The sequence below is a fragment of the Balaenoptera borealis genome, assembly GCF_965194805.1.
Source record: "Balaenoptera borealis genome assembly, chromosome: 12".
Lineage (NCBI taxonomy): Eukaryota > Metazoa > Chordata > Mammalia > Artiodactyla > Balaenopteridae > Balaenoptera > Balaenoptera borealis.
Window position 1 is genome coordinate 86,359,484 of NC_138869.1, and position 16,644 is coordinate 86,376,127.

General features: G+C 50.0%; 2 protein-coding genes across 13 annotated transcripts; both read right to left on the reverse strand.

Moving 5' to 3' along the window:
* Positions 1–49: 49 nt before the first annotated feature.
* On the reverse strand, positions 50–3,801 carry LOC309607870 (uncharacterized protein C6orf136 homolog). Of its 3 annotated transcripts, none has more exons than XM_082346997.1 (6): positions 3,554–3,801; positions 1,830–2,231; positions 1,457–1,545; positions 1,081–1,281; positions 428–497; positions 50–374 (listed from the first exon to the last, which is right to left on the reverse strand). In XM_082346997.1, exons 1-6 carry the CDS (start codon positions 3,623–3,625, stop codon positions 72–74), a joined length of 1,137 nt encoding a protein of 378 aa, XP_082203123.1. In that variant the 5' UTR covers positions 3,626–3,801; the 3' UTR covers positions 50–71. The 3 variants fall into 3 exon arrangements, with proteins under 3 accessions (XP_082203123.1, XP_082203125.1, XP_082203124.1); XM_082346999.1 differs by having other exon boundaries at positions 50–349; positions 3,554–3,789; XM_082346998.1 differs by lacking the exon at positions 3,554–3,801 and adding an exon at positions 3,023–3,390.
* Positions 3,802–3,997: 196 nt separating this feature from the next.
* ATAT1 (alpha tubulin acetyltransferase 1) lies at positions 3,998–16,305 on the reverse strand (the record flags this gene model as incomplete). 10 transcript variants are annotated; one of them, XM_082346949.1, is made up of 13 exons in its annotated part: positions 16,142–16,305; positions 15,609–15,669; positions 15,404–15,495; positions 15,223–15,283; positions 14,986–15,099; positions 14,696–14,797; positions 9,978–10,023; positions 9,790–9,858; positions 8,125–8,196; positions 7,712–7,955; positions 4,843–4,919; positions 4,709–4,751; positions 3,998–4,355 (listed from the first exon to the last, which is right to left on the reverse strand). In XM_082346949.1, exons 1-13 carry the CDS (start codon positions 16,246–16,248, stop codon positions 4,181–4,183), a joined length of 1,263 nt encoding a protein of 420 aa, XP_082203075.1. In that variant the 5' UTR covers positions 16,249–16,305. The 10 variants fall into 10 exon arrangements, with proteins under 10 accessions (XP_082203075.1, XP_082203073.1, XP_082203078.1 ...); XM_082346947.1 differs by having other exon boundaries at positions 4,843–4,922; positions 16,142–16,304; XM_082346952.1 differs by lacking the exon at positions 16,142–16,305 and adding an exon at positions 15,792–16,134 and having other exon boundaries at positions 4,843–4,922.
* Positions 16,306–16,644: the final 339 nt, after the last annotated feature.

Here is a 16,644-nt window from a genome sequence, read left to right on the forward strand (position 1 = left end):
GCTATGGGGAACTTTAGAGATTCAGAGAAAGTGACATGGAAATTCGATCTCATATATTCACTTAGATTTTATTATTTACAAGTTAAATTACACAGCAGCTTTACACAGCATGAGATGGAAAGTAAAGAAGAAGAGAGAAGAGGGGAGGAAGCTGGCTCCTGAGGTCTTTGGCCACCTCCACCTCCTCCTCTTGTGCGTAGCAAGTCTTCCGTGCTGCCTCTGCCCCAGTTCCTGATCAGCCCTTGGAACACAGGTGTAAGTTGGGTTCTGGCTCCGACAGCCCCAGAGTCACCAGGGCTCCCACTAGCAGCTTCTTCACGGGCGTTGGGGGTGAGTGTGAAGGCATCAGCTGCAGGGAGAAAGGTTAATGCCAGCTGGTGGGATGTTCTACCCCGTCACCCCACCCCTACCCAGCCCTAGGACTCACTTTGTCTAGGCGATGGCGACAAATGAGGCCTTCGGAATTCAGGTAGAAGGTGGAATAGGCATCATAGGTCCTGGTGAAGGGAGAGAGGCTCACTGAGGGAGAAGGGGACTGGTCCCAAAGTTTAATTCAAGCATTTGTTTAGTAGTTCCTAAACTTTACTACATATTATATCACCTGGGGATCTTTTAAAAATCCTGAGGTTGTTCCCTGGCCCAATTAAATCAGAATGTCTGGCACCGATATTTTAAAAAGATTCCTGATGATTCCACTGTGCAGCAAAGTTTGGGAACCACTGGTTTGGGCTGAGCCTAAGAATTTCTTGGGATTCTACTCTGTGCCAGAAATTTACCAGGTACTTTACCTAAGGTTGTGAGGCACCACTTATGAGACAGGAATTTTCACCTGTTCAATAAGTATTTGAGTACCTACTATGTGCCAGGTAATGTACATGAAGAAACTGAGTTCAGAAGCTTCCTAATATATTCTGAGTCCCTATTTTTTGTTAGATTAAAGTAGACAAAAAAAAAGATCCTGCCCTCAAGGAGCCTGCGGTCAAGTCAGGGTAGATCCAGGATTGTCTAGAAGACTAGACCATAGATTCCCAAAAGGGTAAGATTAGGAAATTGTAGTGTTTCTTTTCTCACTTCTCTTACCGGTAAAGCTCTTCCTTGTCACGCTTATAGAAACGCAGAAAGAGTAGGTGGATGGGCAGCCCCACAAGCCGCCAGCGGGCTTGCAGGGTCCAATTCTCAGGGTGGCGGGTCAGCTGTAGAACCTCCAGCCGAAGCTGTGCAAAATAGTTCCAGGCCAGGAAGCGGCAGAGGGTCAGTGACAGGATGTACCATGTCCGGCCTCTGGGAGGAAGGAATGGGAAAGAAATCTCATAATGGCAGAATCAGAAAACCAAACTGGTATCTGACAATGGGATGGGGAGCAGCAGTGAGAAGCAGCCTAGGACATTCTCTAATAAGTGAAAATAGCATTGGGTCCTTTTCCTCCCCAAGGCCCTACCCATTCGTGGATTCTCACTTGGTACGCATGTTCAGGATCTCATTGATGAATTCCACATCCGATGAGTAGAGAGTGTAGTCGTGGGAGTGAAGGAAGAGACTGGGAAGCTAGGTGGAAGAAGGCATCAGACCAGGAGGAAAGAAAAGATGATCCTATTTCTCAGTTTTCTATATTTAGTGTCTCCTTATTCATGAGTGAAAGGTCATCTCATCCCATGTTTAACTTCTCTAATCCAAACTGAGGGGCATCTTTTCCTTGGGAAATGTTTATAACATATTTCTATGCCCGTCTCATGGTTCCCAGAAAGAATCCAGTTGACTGACTCCCTATTTTTAAGAATTACCTACATCCCTTCCCATTTCGGACAAAGGCCACTTCTGAACTGACTTACCTCTTGTCTCAGTCTCTCATACATGACAGCCAGGTGCTCCTCCATACTCGGATCTCCTGATGGAGTGGCAGGGGAAGAGTGGGCAGTCCCAGAGGCTTGGAAAGGTATCAAAGCCCCAGGACAGGGGCAGGGAGGTCCCTCAAATAGGCTCCTAAGCCCATCCAGGCAGCCGCTGTGTAACTCAGGTCCTGGTCCCTCCTCCCCCTTTCCTGGGGGGAGAACCACCCATGGTGAGGTGAGGGCTTGGACCTGAGGGAGAGGTAGTGGGGGAGCTCGGGGAAGCAGCCGGGTGGGAGGGCTTGGGGGTGGGGGAGACCAGAAAAGAGGCAGAGATGGAGAAGTGGTTGTCATGGAGTGAGGCCAAAGAGGTGGGAATGGTAGGGCCCGTGGAGAAAGCTGGTCCTAAGGAGGAAGAACAAAAGGGAAAAAGATAAGAATCCAGCTGCCTAATGCCCTGCCATCCAAACTGCCCATTAACACGCTTCCAGTCCCACCTGGTCCTTCTGACAGGAGAGATGGAACTACTAGAGGGAAAATTCATCTCCCATCTCTACTTAAAACAGAAGGAAACACTTTCCTATGACAAAAGTACAAATACCTCCCCCAAACATTAACAAATACTTTTAGATTTGTTTAAGATTCCAAACCTGTTTGGGGGCAGGTCTGCCTCTCTTACAGCAAGAATCATAAGAGTGCGTATTTGAAGAATGAACAAATGAATGAATAAGTTACAGGTCTTGTACTGTGGCCTCTAACACAACTCCACGAGTGTGTGAAGCAGAGGTTATATAGAGAAAAGAACATCCAGCTGGAACTAGGAGACTTTTGAGTTCCAATTCTATCATGTAACCTTAGGCACTCTCATTCCCTCAGCCTGAGTTTCCCATAAATGTCCTCCTATAAACGAGGACGATGAAACCACACTGAGTTGTTATGAGGACTATATGAGATAATAATTGTAAATAAAACTTTGCGACCTGTTAAGCAGTAAGCTCATCACTCGGGCTCCTCTAATGACACGAAAAGGCCCAGGAGACTGTTAAAGGCTGGACCTCATGCCCCTGGTTTACTGATGTCGAAACTGCGATGAGGGAGAGGTCACCCAAAGCCAGGCCTGACCGGAGTCCCTCCGTTTCCAACGAACCCCCCCGAGGGGACTCATTATCGGGAGAGCGGGCGGGCCGCGCGGGTACCTCTGTCCCCAACGGTGTCCCGGAGGCGCCGTCTCCGCCGGGGGCGTGGCCATCTTGCCCGCCCGGGCACAGGGGCCCGAACAGGGTCCACCCGGGCCGGCCTTCCCGCCGGGACCGCTATCCGGGGTGCAAGATGCGCGGGCTGCAGAGCGCGGCCCGCAGGTCTGTCTGGTCGGCTCCCGGGAGGCGCCGCGAACTTCTCCGCCCCCTGCCCTTCAAATCACCTCCAGGCACAGGTAACCGCGGAAACGCGGGCGAAATGCGGACGCGCCCCACCGCCCCAGCTTCCAGCCCCCCTGCCCCCGCAGGCCCGGGAGACCGACGTCCCGTGCTCTACAGGGCAGGCGGTGCCGCCCTCCGATCCCCACGACCCCTAACCCCTAAACGCGCCGCCCCGCACAGGTGGGAAGGAGCGGTGGGACGTCACTGCGCCTGCGCGAAACGGGGCGCGCGCTCCGCCCCACACGCCGACTCTGGGGAGGGTCTCTCCCCGCCCCCTCTCCTTCCCTCCCGCTTCCCCTCTGCTCTCACCTGGGGACGAGCCTGGTAGGCACGGAGGCAGGGGCCGAGGCGCCGGGCCGCCCCCCGGCTGGGCTGGTACATGATCTTCCGGGAATGGAGAGAGCGCCTCCCGTGTCCGGCCTCCTCACAGGGGTGAGCGTGCCCCGGAGCCGGCTTCTTGAAGGGGAAAGGAAGGGGGGGGTGAAGGGCTGAGGGGAGGGAAACGGAGATGTTGCGCGCTTGCGCACTGCGGCGAGTTCCAGGGAGGCGGTGAGGCGCTGGGTCTGCAGTAAGTGCGCCTGCGCTCGCCGGATCGGAGGCTGCCTTAGAGCGCTTGCGCAGTAAATTAGCGGCCTCGAGCACTGCTCTCACCTGTGGCGCTTGCGCAAAAGTGGGCGATGATGGGGCTGAACGGGGCGCGCGAAGAGTGACGGGTGGGATTGAAATAATGACAATCGCGGTTTTTAGTAACTCTCGTGATAAAAATAAATACTTTATTGCTGTGCTTAAAAATAAGATACAAATGACTTGGCACTGATAAGAAAGCCTGTCGAATGAATGAATGAATGAATACATCCATTGTGAGGGCGGGCTTTGGCTAGGTCCTGTGTGAGAGAGAAATAATACTGACTTTGAAAGTGTGACAGGGGGCTGCGGTCACCAAGGCCTGGTGCTGCGACGTTCCTGCAAGTTTCGAATGAACCTGGCGTTGAACATGTCCCCGCCCATTGTCCAGGACTGGGCTGGTGGAGCCTGGGCCTGTGGAGGAACTGTGTGCATGGGTTCCTCCCCAGACCCATGCTGTGACAAGACCTGCTCCTCACTGGCAGACCTAGTAGGTGGGAGGGAGATGGAGAGTGGGTTACACGGGTACTAAAGGGAGAATTAAGATCACAGCTTCTTAAAGGGCTGACTGGCTCTTGTGTAGAGGACGTATGATGGGGTATGAGGCTGGAACAATCAGTGCTATGTCCAAACCTGAAACCCCTCAGAGACTGCCAAAGGGAAGCACTCGAGTCGAACCTATGGGGAAAGAGGCTTGTAGGGTGTTAGGTGGAAGGCTTTGCGGGAGGAACTGGTGTCCAGTTCAGAGAGTGAGATTTAGGAGGAGGAAGTAGCTGAGAGTGATGTTAGGAAAGGAGTCAGAGGTGGTGCGAGGCTGGTAGGGGAGGGGTCAGACCTCACCTATTCTCTGTTTCCTGCTCTCCCTGCTTCAGTTCTTGGTTGCCTGTGGAAATACCAGGCATGTGCATGGGAAGGCTGGAGTAGGTAGTGAATATGGCCTACTTGATTTGAGGATAAGGAGATGAATAACTTACCTGTATTGGGGGATGAAGAATTCAACCGCCCATGGCGGCTATAGCTGCAGCTTTGGGCTACCAGCCCTGGGGGAGTCCTGCTGTAGAAGAAATGTGAGATGATGGGGAAAAGGCTACAGGATGAAAGATGAGTGGGTATGAAGGAATCAGAGGAGAATAATAAAAGGAACAGCACAGGAACAGAGAGAGGGGTAGTTATCATTCCTATGGGATTTTAATCTAAGTTGTGCCCCAGAAAAGGGAAGGGAGCTCATTTTATACCCCAAGATTTTCTGAAGCAGTCCTGACTTGCTGCTTTATTACTCCTAGTTGAGGTAATGTGTTAAAAGTAAGGCCAAATGTGCTCCAAATCATGTCATAAAAACAAATTCAGGGGAATTCCCTGGCGGTCCAGTGGTTAGGACTCCATGCTTCCACTGCAGGGGGCACAGGTTCGATCCCTGGTTGGGGCCTGGTTGGGGAACTAAGATCCCACAAGCCGTGTGGTTCGGCCAAAAACAAACACACACACACAACCAGATTCACATATATGCAAAAAAAATTTTTTTGTCGGACCAGGTGCCCTGATGTTTGGTTTGGAAAACATGATTACCTTAATTTTAGGATACCTCAGCCAGAGGGATATAGGGAGTGGTAAGGCTGAATTTAGGAAAAGGACTGTCTTGAGAAAGAGATCCAAGGGTTTAGTGAGGGAGAGGCCAGGAAATCAGCGGGAAGAGGAATTCAGGAAACAATTAGGGGACTGTTATCAGGAGGCAATTAGTGGATCCCAGAGATGTTAGTAAATCTTAACATCTCAGCAAGGGCTGGCCTGGGGTAAAGGGTAGAAGTGACTAGGGAGAGCTAGAGGTTTCTGGAGAGAATGGAGGAGTAGATGTAGAAGGCTACACAGAGGGATCCAGTGACTACATGAGAGGAGACAATCCGCAGAAGATCCCACAATGAAGATGGGGACAGGCAGACACCAGATCCTGCAAGGGGAGCTCTAAGACTCCTTGCTGGAAGATCTGCAGATCTCAGAGGTGAGGGAGAGAGAGGGACAGAGGTCCTGAGATCCCAGGAAAATAAGGGGTGATGCACAAACGAGGCTGAGACCTTAAGGTTTGTTTGGTGTTTTTTTTTTTCTTTTGTAGTTTTTAATCATTGAAAATGTCCATTTAAAAAACACAAAAGAATTCACACTTTATTCAGACAACATTGAGAGGGAGAAGAAAAAGGAGTGAGTCAGAAGAGAGGGAGATCCTGCTCCCAAGGGTTTGGGGGAATACAGTAGGGGTATCTGAACTAGCACACATCCAGAGGGTAGGGAGGGGGAAGGATGTTCTATACCCTGGGTATGGAGCAGGGAAGAAGGTTCTTGCTATGGAGGAGAGAAGAAAGGAAGGCCAGAGGAGGAGTTCCCCCATCATCTCAAGACAATCTCACAAGACAGGAATCTATCAGTATCTAGCGACCAGGGAGGGATGGCTGCGAGAGGGTATTCCAGGAGCTAATAGAGCCTTGAGACTCAGGCTTAGCTTCTGAAACTTGGCTAAGAGTGATCCTAGGGTGGTTGCTGGGATCTACTGCCAAGAAACAAACTCCCTCACAGAACCTGGACCCAGGGGAAGTGGTGGTGTCTGTAGAAGTGGGGCGAGTCTAGAGCCTCAAAGCAGACATCAGCTTGGGGGTCCCCTGACAGATACACATACACACAGCATGTGGAAATTAAGAGTTTGGCAATGTTGAGTGGATCCCCTGGGGAGCTGGTAAGTCCCTGTCCTACCTGACTGGACTGCTCTGAAGCAGAGCTCACTCACTGGCTGGCGTCAGCAGGCTGATAGGGTAGCTGTGGTCAGTAGCACGAAGCAGTATTAGAGCTACCAGGAGACAGTGTAGTGGGACTATAGGATTCATTCCATGGACAAGACTCTTTAAAAGGTTTCCCTGGTAGAGGAGGCCCTTGGACCTTCCATGGTGTTCTAGAATCTGACTGCAAGCAAGACTATGCTTCTCTGGATAATTAGTAGGAACCGCCCAACCAAGAAGTCTGGCAGCAAATGGGCTGTCTGTGGGAGAGTGTTCAGAGCCCGATTAGGAGAGAGGGGGTGCTTTCTATGGTAAGAAAAGCTACAAAGCATTAGGCCATCTGGGACCCTGACAACCCAGTTGTCCAAGAAAGGGGAAGAGGGAATCCTATGGGCTCTGTCAGGTTCCCCTGGATGTTGGGGGATACAATGGAAGATCCGGTCTGGGGTTCTCAGGGAGGGAGTCTCTGCCCTCGCCAGGTCTCCCAGGGAGGGGAGGGGCTTAGCTGTCTGTCAGTATCGACTCTCATCAGAGCGGGGAAGGGAGCTGTGGAAGGATGTTATGGACAGGAGGAGGGGAGAGGGGAAATGGGGGGGAGAGAAAAACAGAAAGAGAAGTCAGAGGTGAAGAGAAAGCTGGGGAGAGAAAAAAAGGAGAGGCCCATTCTCTGCCTGCTGGGATGGGCTCCTGCCACACAAGGCACTGACCCAGGGCTGGTGGCTCCCCAAACTGTGTCAGAGATCCTGCCCCTTCCCAGCAAATGCTGAACCATGATTTCCCCAATCTTAGAGGCTCAGTCACCCACCCAACAGATCTGTGTTCTTCCTACGCTTCCTCCCAGCTCTCACTTAAACCAGAGTCCCTAGACTCTACATAAAGTCCTATTCTGCTCCTTCACTGTAATTTATTTCCAGACCACTCCCATAAATATTTTCCAATATATTCTTCTTGAAAGGTTTCAGGACTCTCCAGTCCTCCTGTCCTATTGCTTCATGTCTCTGATGGATTTACACTGCCCTCTGCCATTTCTAACACCCTGTCTGACAGTCGTGACGTTCCCTAACCCTCCAGCTCCTATTACCTGGTGCGGCGACGCTGGGCTGGGCTGCCCCCTGGGTCAGTAGCAAGCAGAAGGCGGGCGGTGGGGTGCGGGGGGCAGAGGCGCAGGGAACGCAGCAGCTCCTGCTCTGGCACGAAGGGGCGGAGGGGACCCCGTTCTGGTGAGTTTCCCAGGCTGCTGGAGCGCGGGGGTGGGTGGGCTGGAGGTGTAGCACGGCGAGGGGCCCTGTTCAAGGGCCAGGGAGGCTCCACAGCTACCTTCAGAACTGGGGAGAGGGAGAAAAAAGAGCAAGACAGAGAAGAAAAAGGAAAGGGAAGAGAGTCATGACAGCAAAGATTAGAGTAGAAAAAAGAGAAATCAGAGCCTTTAGAGAAAACAAATCTTTCCCCTGGGTTAAGGCCCCCCCAGGCCCAGACCCCCTACCCCAGTCTTACATTCTCGGTCACTAGAGGAGTATGGCTTTATGTCTCCCTCTGCTCTCTTGGGTGGCAGCTTCCTTGCTGGAGCTGGCAGTGGAGAGGACACAGGCAAGGTAAGCATTAGGAGGCATACTGTGCACCCCTTCACTACCCCCACAACCCCAAACCTCTGATCCCTGACACCACAGTTCCTCCGGGGAAAGGAGACTTCAGCTCCACCGCAGAAGCAGCTCTGTGGCACTGCCATCACACCAAAAGGGAATTCGGGGGGGAAGGCTGGAGCATTTTGAGGAGAGCCAGAAGGAGTAGGCTGAATGCAGAGTTGGGGGGAAAGATCTGGGGGAGACTGTGGGGCCTGGGAGACGCAAGAGAAGGGCAGCCAAGGGAGGCGAGCTCTTACTGTCAGTGGGCGCTGTCAGGCCCCCCTGGGGTTCTGGGGCAGTGGAATGGTCCCAGCTGGGCCATCGAGGACCCCAGGTCCCTCTAGACAAGATGGACAAAGCCCTTGGTTAATCAGGAATTGCTTTGGAGAGGTCAGGGGAGGCTGGGGTGGGGCAGAACCTCCCCTTCCGGAGCAAAGATAGAAAGAGATTTACGTTTTATAAGGGGAAAAAAAGGATGAGGAAAAAACACAGACACCTGTAAAGGAGTTACCAGACAGAGTAAATGGGAGGCTCATGGACTTTCCCAGCCCTGCCTCCCGCCTCCTCACTTCTCCACTTGCCCCTTCCTTTCCCTCTCAAGAGGTTCTTTCTCCATCATGCGTGGCAAATGAGAGACTGCCCAGCGGATCCACTTAAACTTTAGGGTCCCCTCCCGTGTGGACCTGGTCCTCACCGTCCTTGTTGGCTCTCTCTCCCTCTCACAGCTTTGGTCAGCAGGAGCTAGATGGGGGAAGCCTTGGAAATCAGAGCCGGTCACGGATATGAACTGCCTCTCTGTGCCTGACACTGGTAGATGCTAATCACTGGTGACAGATTGCTGTCTGGGTGGTGGTTGCTCTGTTTCCTGGTCACGGAGGAGGTGAGAGAGCTAGCCAGAGAGCCAGCTCCTTCAGGAAAGGGCCCTCCTGTGCAAGTGCGCACAGCTCGGCCAGCAGAAGGCTGTGCCCCTCGGCCTTGAGAAGGAGAAAGGGGTGGGGCTCAGCCCGGCAGGGAGCGTGTGTGTGGATGAGGAGGGAATGCGGAACCTGGGCAGCATTTCAGTACCTCCTAGGTATGGTTTCTCCAGATCAATTTCATTATTTGGTTGGAAATGTTATAAATTCTGAGTGTTATCTTCTAAAACTAGTATTTAAGCTTTGGACCATTCATGTCACTATTCTATGACTGGAAATGGAAGGGCTGACTGCACTTGCCTGTCCCTCACTGGCTGACAGAAGCCTGAGGAATTTATGAAGGAACATGACTCTGGCCTATTTTGATGGGCCTGAAGCAGCAAGAGGCTCCATCAATGTCAACTGTCAAACAGGCTCCCAATGAGCTTGCTTAGTTGAAAGTCTTGCCAAGTATAAATACACTGAGCTCCCATGAGGGCAGAGGACATGGGTAATGTCTGCTGGGGACTTGGGTTGCTTTAGAATTCTCCCAAACTGCCCACAGATTGCACTGAGTTCCCAGTGGCCTCCAGAGTGACTAGCCATCACAGCACTACAGATCCACCCATTCAATGCAGCTTTACCAGCAGGCATAGGATCAACCGCAGCAGCACAAGAGTGTCGAGTTGCCCTCAGAGAGGTAGCAGGGGGCCCTGTGAGGAAGGAAGCGGTGGTGCCCCTCAGTGAGGGGTCCAATGGGACCAAGAATCCACCTCCTTCCTTCCCCTCACCCCAACTGCTTGGCCAACACACACAAGGTGAGAAAACTTACGATGCTGATGGGCAAAGAATCCTTCAAAGATCACGAAGTTGTTCACCTGTGAGATGAAACAAGTGAAATATATTTGTCCATTCAGCCACTCAGCACATACTTGCGTACAGAACCCTGTGCTAGAAAAACCACAGTGGGAGGAACAAAAGCCAGCCTTCCTGTCCTTGTTGACAGACTCAGTCAAAATCTCAGACCCTGACAAGCTGATCCTAAAGTTGAATTGCAGAGGACCTCGAATAGCCAAAATAATCTTCAAGATTAACAAAGGAATAACAAATTTGGGGAGGATTCACACTTCCTGATTTCAAAACTTACTACAAAGCTACAGTAATCAAAATAGTGTGGTAGAGGCACAGGATAGACATATAGACCAATGGAATGAATAGAGTTCAGAAATAAACCCATGTCTATGGTCAATTGATTTTCAATAAGGGTGCTAAGGCCATTCAATAGGGAAAGTATAACTTCTTCAACAACTGGTGTTTGGATAACTGAGTATCTACACGCAAGATAATTAATTTGGACCAAAAAATAGCTAAAAATGGATCAAAACTAAATGTAAGAGCTAACACTATGAAACTCTTGGAAGGAAACATTGAGGAAAATCTTGATGACTTTGGACATGGTTTCTTAAATATGACACCAAAAGCATAAGCAACGAAAGGAAAAAATAAATTACACTTCATCAAAAGTAAAAACTTTTGTGCGTCAAAAGACACTATCAAGAAAATGAGGGGCTTCCCTGGTGGTGCAGTGGTTGAGAATCTGCCTGCCAATGCAGGGGACACGGGTTCGAGCCCTGGTCTGGGAAGATCCCACATGCTGCGGAGCAACTGGGCCCGTGAGCCACAACTACTGAGCCTGCGCGTCTGGAGCCTGTGCTTCGCAACAAGAGAGGCCGCGACAGTGAGAGGCCAGCACACCGTGATGAAGAGTGGCCCCCACTCGCCACAACTAGAGAAAGCCCTCGCACAGAAACAAAGACCCAACACACCCAAAAATAAAAATAAATAAATTAAAAAAAAAAAAAAAAGAAAATGAAAAGAAAACCCAAGAATAGGGGGAAATATTTGCAAATCGTATATCTAATAAGGGTATTGTATCCAGAACATAAAGAACTCTTCCAGAACAAACAGACAAAAAACATAATTTTAAAAATGGGCATAGGGCTTCCCTGGTGGCACAGTGGTTAAGAATCCACCTGCCAATGCAGCAGACATGGGTTCGAGTCCTGGTCCAGGAAGATCCCACATGCCATGGAGCAACTAAGCCCGTGCGCCACAACTACTGGGCCTGCGCTCCAGAGCCCGCAAGCCACAACTACTGAGCCCGTGTGCCACAACTACTGAAGCTCGTGCGCCTAGAGCCTGTGCTCCACAACAAGAGGAGCCACCGCAATGAGAAGCCTGCACACCGTAACGAAGAGTAGCCCCCGCTCACCGCAACTAGAGAAAGCCACATGCAGCAACAAAGACCCAGTGCAGCCAAAAATAAAATAATAATTAATTTTTTAAAAAAAGGGCAAAGACTTGAATAAACATTTCTCCAAAGAAGATATACAAATGGCCAATAAGCACTTGAAAAGATGGTCAACGTCATTAGTCATTAGGGAAATGCAAATCAAAACACAAAGAGATACAACTTCACAATGATTATTATGGCTATTATAAAAAGAAAAAAGAAAAATAAATTTTGGTGAGGATGTCAAGATACCAGAGCTACCACACATTGCTGATGGAGATGTAAAATGTTGCAGTCATTGTGGAAAAACCGTTTCTTAGTTCCTCAAAAAGTTAAACACGGGATTACCATATGACCCAGCAATTCTACTCTTAGGTATATACCCAGGAAAACTGGAAATATATGTGCTTGGAGACATGGCTTGCCCAAAGTCTAGTAGCTACAAGTGGCAGAACTGGGTCTCAAATCCCAGACTCCTGATTCTAGTTGAGGCATTTCAGCCAGGAATACAGTGTAGTCATTAGAGGGGGCTATAGGTTCAAATTCAAGCTCTACCATTTATTAGCTGTGCAAACTTGGTCAAGTCACTAATCTGTATAAACCCAAAATGGGGTCAATAATGGCAACTACCTCAAAGACATGTACAAGGATCAACAGAGAGAATGCATGTAGATACCACACAGAGCTCATGAAACATCAGTTGTTATTGGGTTGGCCAAAAAGTTCGTTCGGGTTTCCCCGACAGATGTTACAGAAAAACTGGAACGAACTTTTTGGCCAACCCAATATTATTTACACTCTATACTGCCCTGCTCTTACATGTTACCTGGGTAATGCATTTGATGCTGGATACTGTGTTCCTTCCGTTGCTCTCTGCTGCCTCTTAATGGAAAAATGATGTCCTACTCTGGGAGCACATTCTAAGGAGACCCTGTCTATCTCCTGCCTTCACCCTGCTGTAGTGTCTACCAACCCACCCACCCTCATCCTCCCCCAACAAGCATATGCCCAGCACTCCAGCCAAACAAAGCTGCTTGCAGTGCCATGAAAGGTAGATTAATATCTCTCTGACTTTGCTTGTGCTGGTTCCTACATGAAAAGCACCTTAGCCTGCCCACTTCTTTGCACCTGACGAACACCTTTCAAGATTAAGATAAGCCTAACTCACTTTATGCCCCCTCTGTAAGCACACCAATTAATCATGTTACAAGGAATTAACTGTCCGTGCTCCTACCCAAGGCTCGCTTGTCAACCCAGTCCCAAGCCCACTCAACGACATTGCTTCAGCAATTCTTCCCACTTTCTCTGACATCATCAGATTTTCTCTCTACTGAGTCATTCTTATGCTGTTCATTTTTATGCAACTGAAAAGAATCAACCCTCTCTTGATCCATAACCCCCTCTAGCTCTTGCTCTATTTCTGTTCACATTAAAGCAGCATTTAAAAGAGTGGCCTATTCTTGCTGCCTCCAGTTCTGAGCTTCTCAATCTCCTAAAGCCACTCCATCCAGGCTTCCACCCACCAGTGTGCTGAAACCGCTTGTCAGGAACACCAGTGGCTTCAGGCAGCTAAATCCAATGGTCACTTCTCAGACCTCTTCTTACCTCAGTGATCAGTAGCACTTGACTCAGTAAGCCATTCCTTCCTTTTGCAAACACTTTCTTCACTGGCCTTGCAGGTCACTTTACTTCTAAGTTTGCATCTACTTCACTAGTCACTCCTCAGCTGCATTTGCTTCTCCTTCCTGACTTTCCAAGAGTGCCCAAGGGCTCAAGTCCTTGGACCACTTCTTTATAGATACTCACTCCATGGCGGTTTCATCCTGTCTCACTGCTTTCAGTACCCTACGTGTGGTGAAAACTCTCCACCCCAAACCTCTTCTCTGAACTCCAGGGAAGTAACCAACCTGGACTCATCACGGACATCTCCAATTAACATATTCAAGATGGACTCCTACTACGTTCCCCCAAAGCTGCTCCACCTTCCATCAGTTAATGCAATGCCATCCTTCCAAGTGCTCAGGCCAACAACTTTGGGATCACCCTTAACTCCCTCTTTTTTCTTCACAAACAATCTATCAAGAAAAATTATTTGCTTTAACTTCAAAATACCTGCAATCTGACCACTCCTTACCATCTCTACTGCTACCATTTTAGACTGAGCCACCACCATTTTTCAGCAGGATTGCTGCTTCCTAACTTGCTTGTACCCTCACCCCTCTACTACCTACTCTTAACAGGCAAAGTGCTCTGGTTTAAAGTAAGTCACATCATATTCTCCCCCTGCCCAAACCCCTCTGATGGCTCTCCTTTTCTCACTTAGAGTAAAGGCCAAAGTCTTTGCAATAGCCTATAGAATCCTAAATGTCTTTCCTCCCCCATTACTGCTCTGATCTCATCTACCAGACTCCCCCCTCACTCATGCTGCTCTAGGCACACCAGCCAATTTTCCAGGCGCACTCCCACCTGTGGCCTTTGCACTAGCTGTTCCCTTTGCCTGGGATGCTCCCCCTCCAGATATTACTTAGCTCATAGTCTCACCTCTTTAAGTTATTGCTCAAGTGACACTTTCTCAGTGAGGCCTTTCCTGCTTATCCCATTTAAACCTGCAATCCCACACACTCCCATCCTCACCATGGCACTCCCAAGCCTTCTTACTTGCTCTCATTTTCCTAGAGCACTTATCATCAATCATAGTATATACTTGTTTATTATGTTTGTCTGTCTCACCAAGTAGAATATAAGCTCCGTGAGAACAGAGACTTTTATCTGTTTCATTGAATAAAGTCTTTCTAGAGCCCAGAACAGTGCCAGCTACTCTAATAAATATATGTTGAATGAATGGACAGCATTAGCACCATTATATTGCATCTACTTATAAACAAACCACCTTGCCCAAAATAGACCAAATCTCCCTGAGGACAGGGAATATATATTATTCTGAGCCCTTACTAAATCTTGATAGACTAGGTAATGGTCTATGTGAAAACAAGGAGATGGAAATGAGCTGACTATGTTTGGGGCATAAACAGACTTTTGGGTGTACACAACAGCCCATAATGAAGAATAAAAATAGATGAGAGTGAAACAGCTGCAGGATGAGAGATGGTACCCTGCCCCCCAGAACTTAGCTGTATAAAATAAGTCCTATATAATGGGGAATAAGGAGTGCTTGGAAGGTGCCATTTGTTTGCCTGCAAAAAATAAATAAATTCAGTGGGAATGCTCAGTGGGGTCTACTCTCTGAAACCTCTAACCTGTGGGACTGTGGTCTCCAGGTTGTAGTGTTTATTCAGGAACTTCAGCAGCTTCTGTGAGGGTCGGTCAATAGCCAGTTGGTGTGGTTCAACTCGCTCCTTCTGCAGGGAACAGGAGACTCAGGGTAGGAGCAGGCATGGGCAAAGCAGGCCAACAGGAACCCAGTCACCTGGGAAGGATATGGGAACATGGGGGGTGGGAGGGTGGGGAGGCAGGGCCTCTGGAAGGACTCAGGACAAGGGGCCTTTGATCTCCATTTTGGATGAACTGGTGAAGAGATAAATAATACCTGCAACATATACTGGAAGAGTTCTCGTCCATGGCCATGGCGTTGAAGTGACTCATGGATGTAAAAGTCCAAGATGCAAAGTGGTTCTACCTCATTGTGAGCCTCACGGTCATCCTAAGAGGTAAAAGAACAACAAAGACCTTCTAGGACCCAGACATCATTGCCACCTTCCAATCTCCAGCACTTCTGTTCTCAGGAGCCAAGGCATATGAACTTTCAGTTTCCAATGACACTCACCAGTACAAAGAGTTTCTTATATCCAACTTTAAGGAAGCCAACAATGGCTCCTTTTCCAGCCCTGTAGGATGGGGAAAATAACAATAATGAGCAGCTATCTGGAAGAGGTAGAGTCAAAATAGGGAGAGGGGCTGGGAGAGGGAGGAATTAAGTATAGGGTAGAACGGTATTTGGCACTCACAGTCGAGCTGAAGTATCTTTGAGTATATACATAACGTGGCGGTTACTCTGCATCCTTGATGCACTGGTGATGGGAGCAGGAAGATGCTGGGCCTGCCAGGAATTTGAAGACAGACTTTCTACAAGTCCCTTCCACAGGACCCAGGCCTCCCTTACCAACTGTCCCCAGAGAGGCCTCCCTTTATTCCATGTAGACTCCCCATTACCTTAGCAGAAGCCTTGCCCAGTTCATCTACAATGGTCATAATTTGCTGCTGCAGATCAACACTACAGAAAGAGAGATCAAGAGTCAGATACTCACTGAATTAGAGGGTCCTGGGCACTCACTCCCTGGGAATCTGGGCGATAACCGCAACCCCAGTTCAGTACTTCAGGCCCTCTGCCTTTACCTTGGAATCTTCCAACCTGATTTCCCGCCCCACTCTCCTGGAACCCAAACTTTTGCCACACTTCCTTTCAGTGTGGTACACTCCCTCCTCCCTTGAAGTTATTGTGGGGAAGCAGGAAGGGCAGGTCAACCACATCCTTTGGTTGGGACCACCATGGGGCCAAGGGATGAAAGGTGACAGATTCAAGCCCCAATCAACCCCACTAGTTCTAGGATCAAAGGTCACCAAAAAGGCGAGCCAGGACATCAAAAGGAGCAGACATTAGTCAGTGAGAAGGGGGCGTGGTGCCTGGACCAGGTTTCGAGAGGAACCGGGAGAGAAGGGCCGTGGGGGCAGGTTTGAGATGTCACCGGGCCGGCGTTGTGGTTCCGGGTCGGCGGGCCGGTGGCCGTAGGTGCTGGTCTAGCACCGTGATCCGCTCCGGGAGCAGCGCGTCCACATCGAACGGGAACTCCATGGCCCATTGTGCGCGGCCGGACCCGCCCCACGCGACGTCACTTCCGCCCCTCGGCCACCGCCCCGCCCACCGCAATCTTTACTTCCCCTGCCGCGCCCCCGGGTCCCTAGGGGGGTCGCCCCACCCCCCTCCACCACCACCGCCCCCCACCCACCACCTGTCAGCATCCCGGCAGCCGGCCCGGAGACCCCGTTCTTTTTGCCAGACCAGCTGTCACTTAGCAACGCCACTCATCCCATCCGCGCCTCCCACGGCAGCGGGTGCCATAGCAACGCATTTTTCTTGGGCCTAGTGTCTCATTCTCCAACCCTTTAGCCCCTCAGTGAACAGCTGGGTATGGTGGGAACACTGTGCATCGGGCACAGGGGGGCACAAGCGATCATCACATAATGGCAC

What these genes read in the sequence shown, in the direction of transcription:
- LOC309607870 (XM_082346997.1), bottom strand. Translation starts at nt 3,625, where the DNA reads ATGTACCAGCCCAGCCGGGGGGCGGCCCGGCGCCTCGGCCCCTGCCTC. An exon ending in ATGAGAGACTGAGACAAGAG is followed by an intron (nt 1,546 to 1,829) that starts GTAAGTCAGTTC and finishes TCTTCCACCTAG; the next exon opens with CTTCCCAGTCTCTTCCTTCA. An exon ending in GACAAGGAAGAGCTTTACCG is followed by an intron (nt 498 to 1,080) that starts GTAAGAGAAGTG and finishes TCCCTTCACCAG; the next exon opens with GACCTATGATGCCTATTCCA.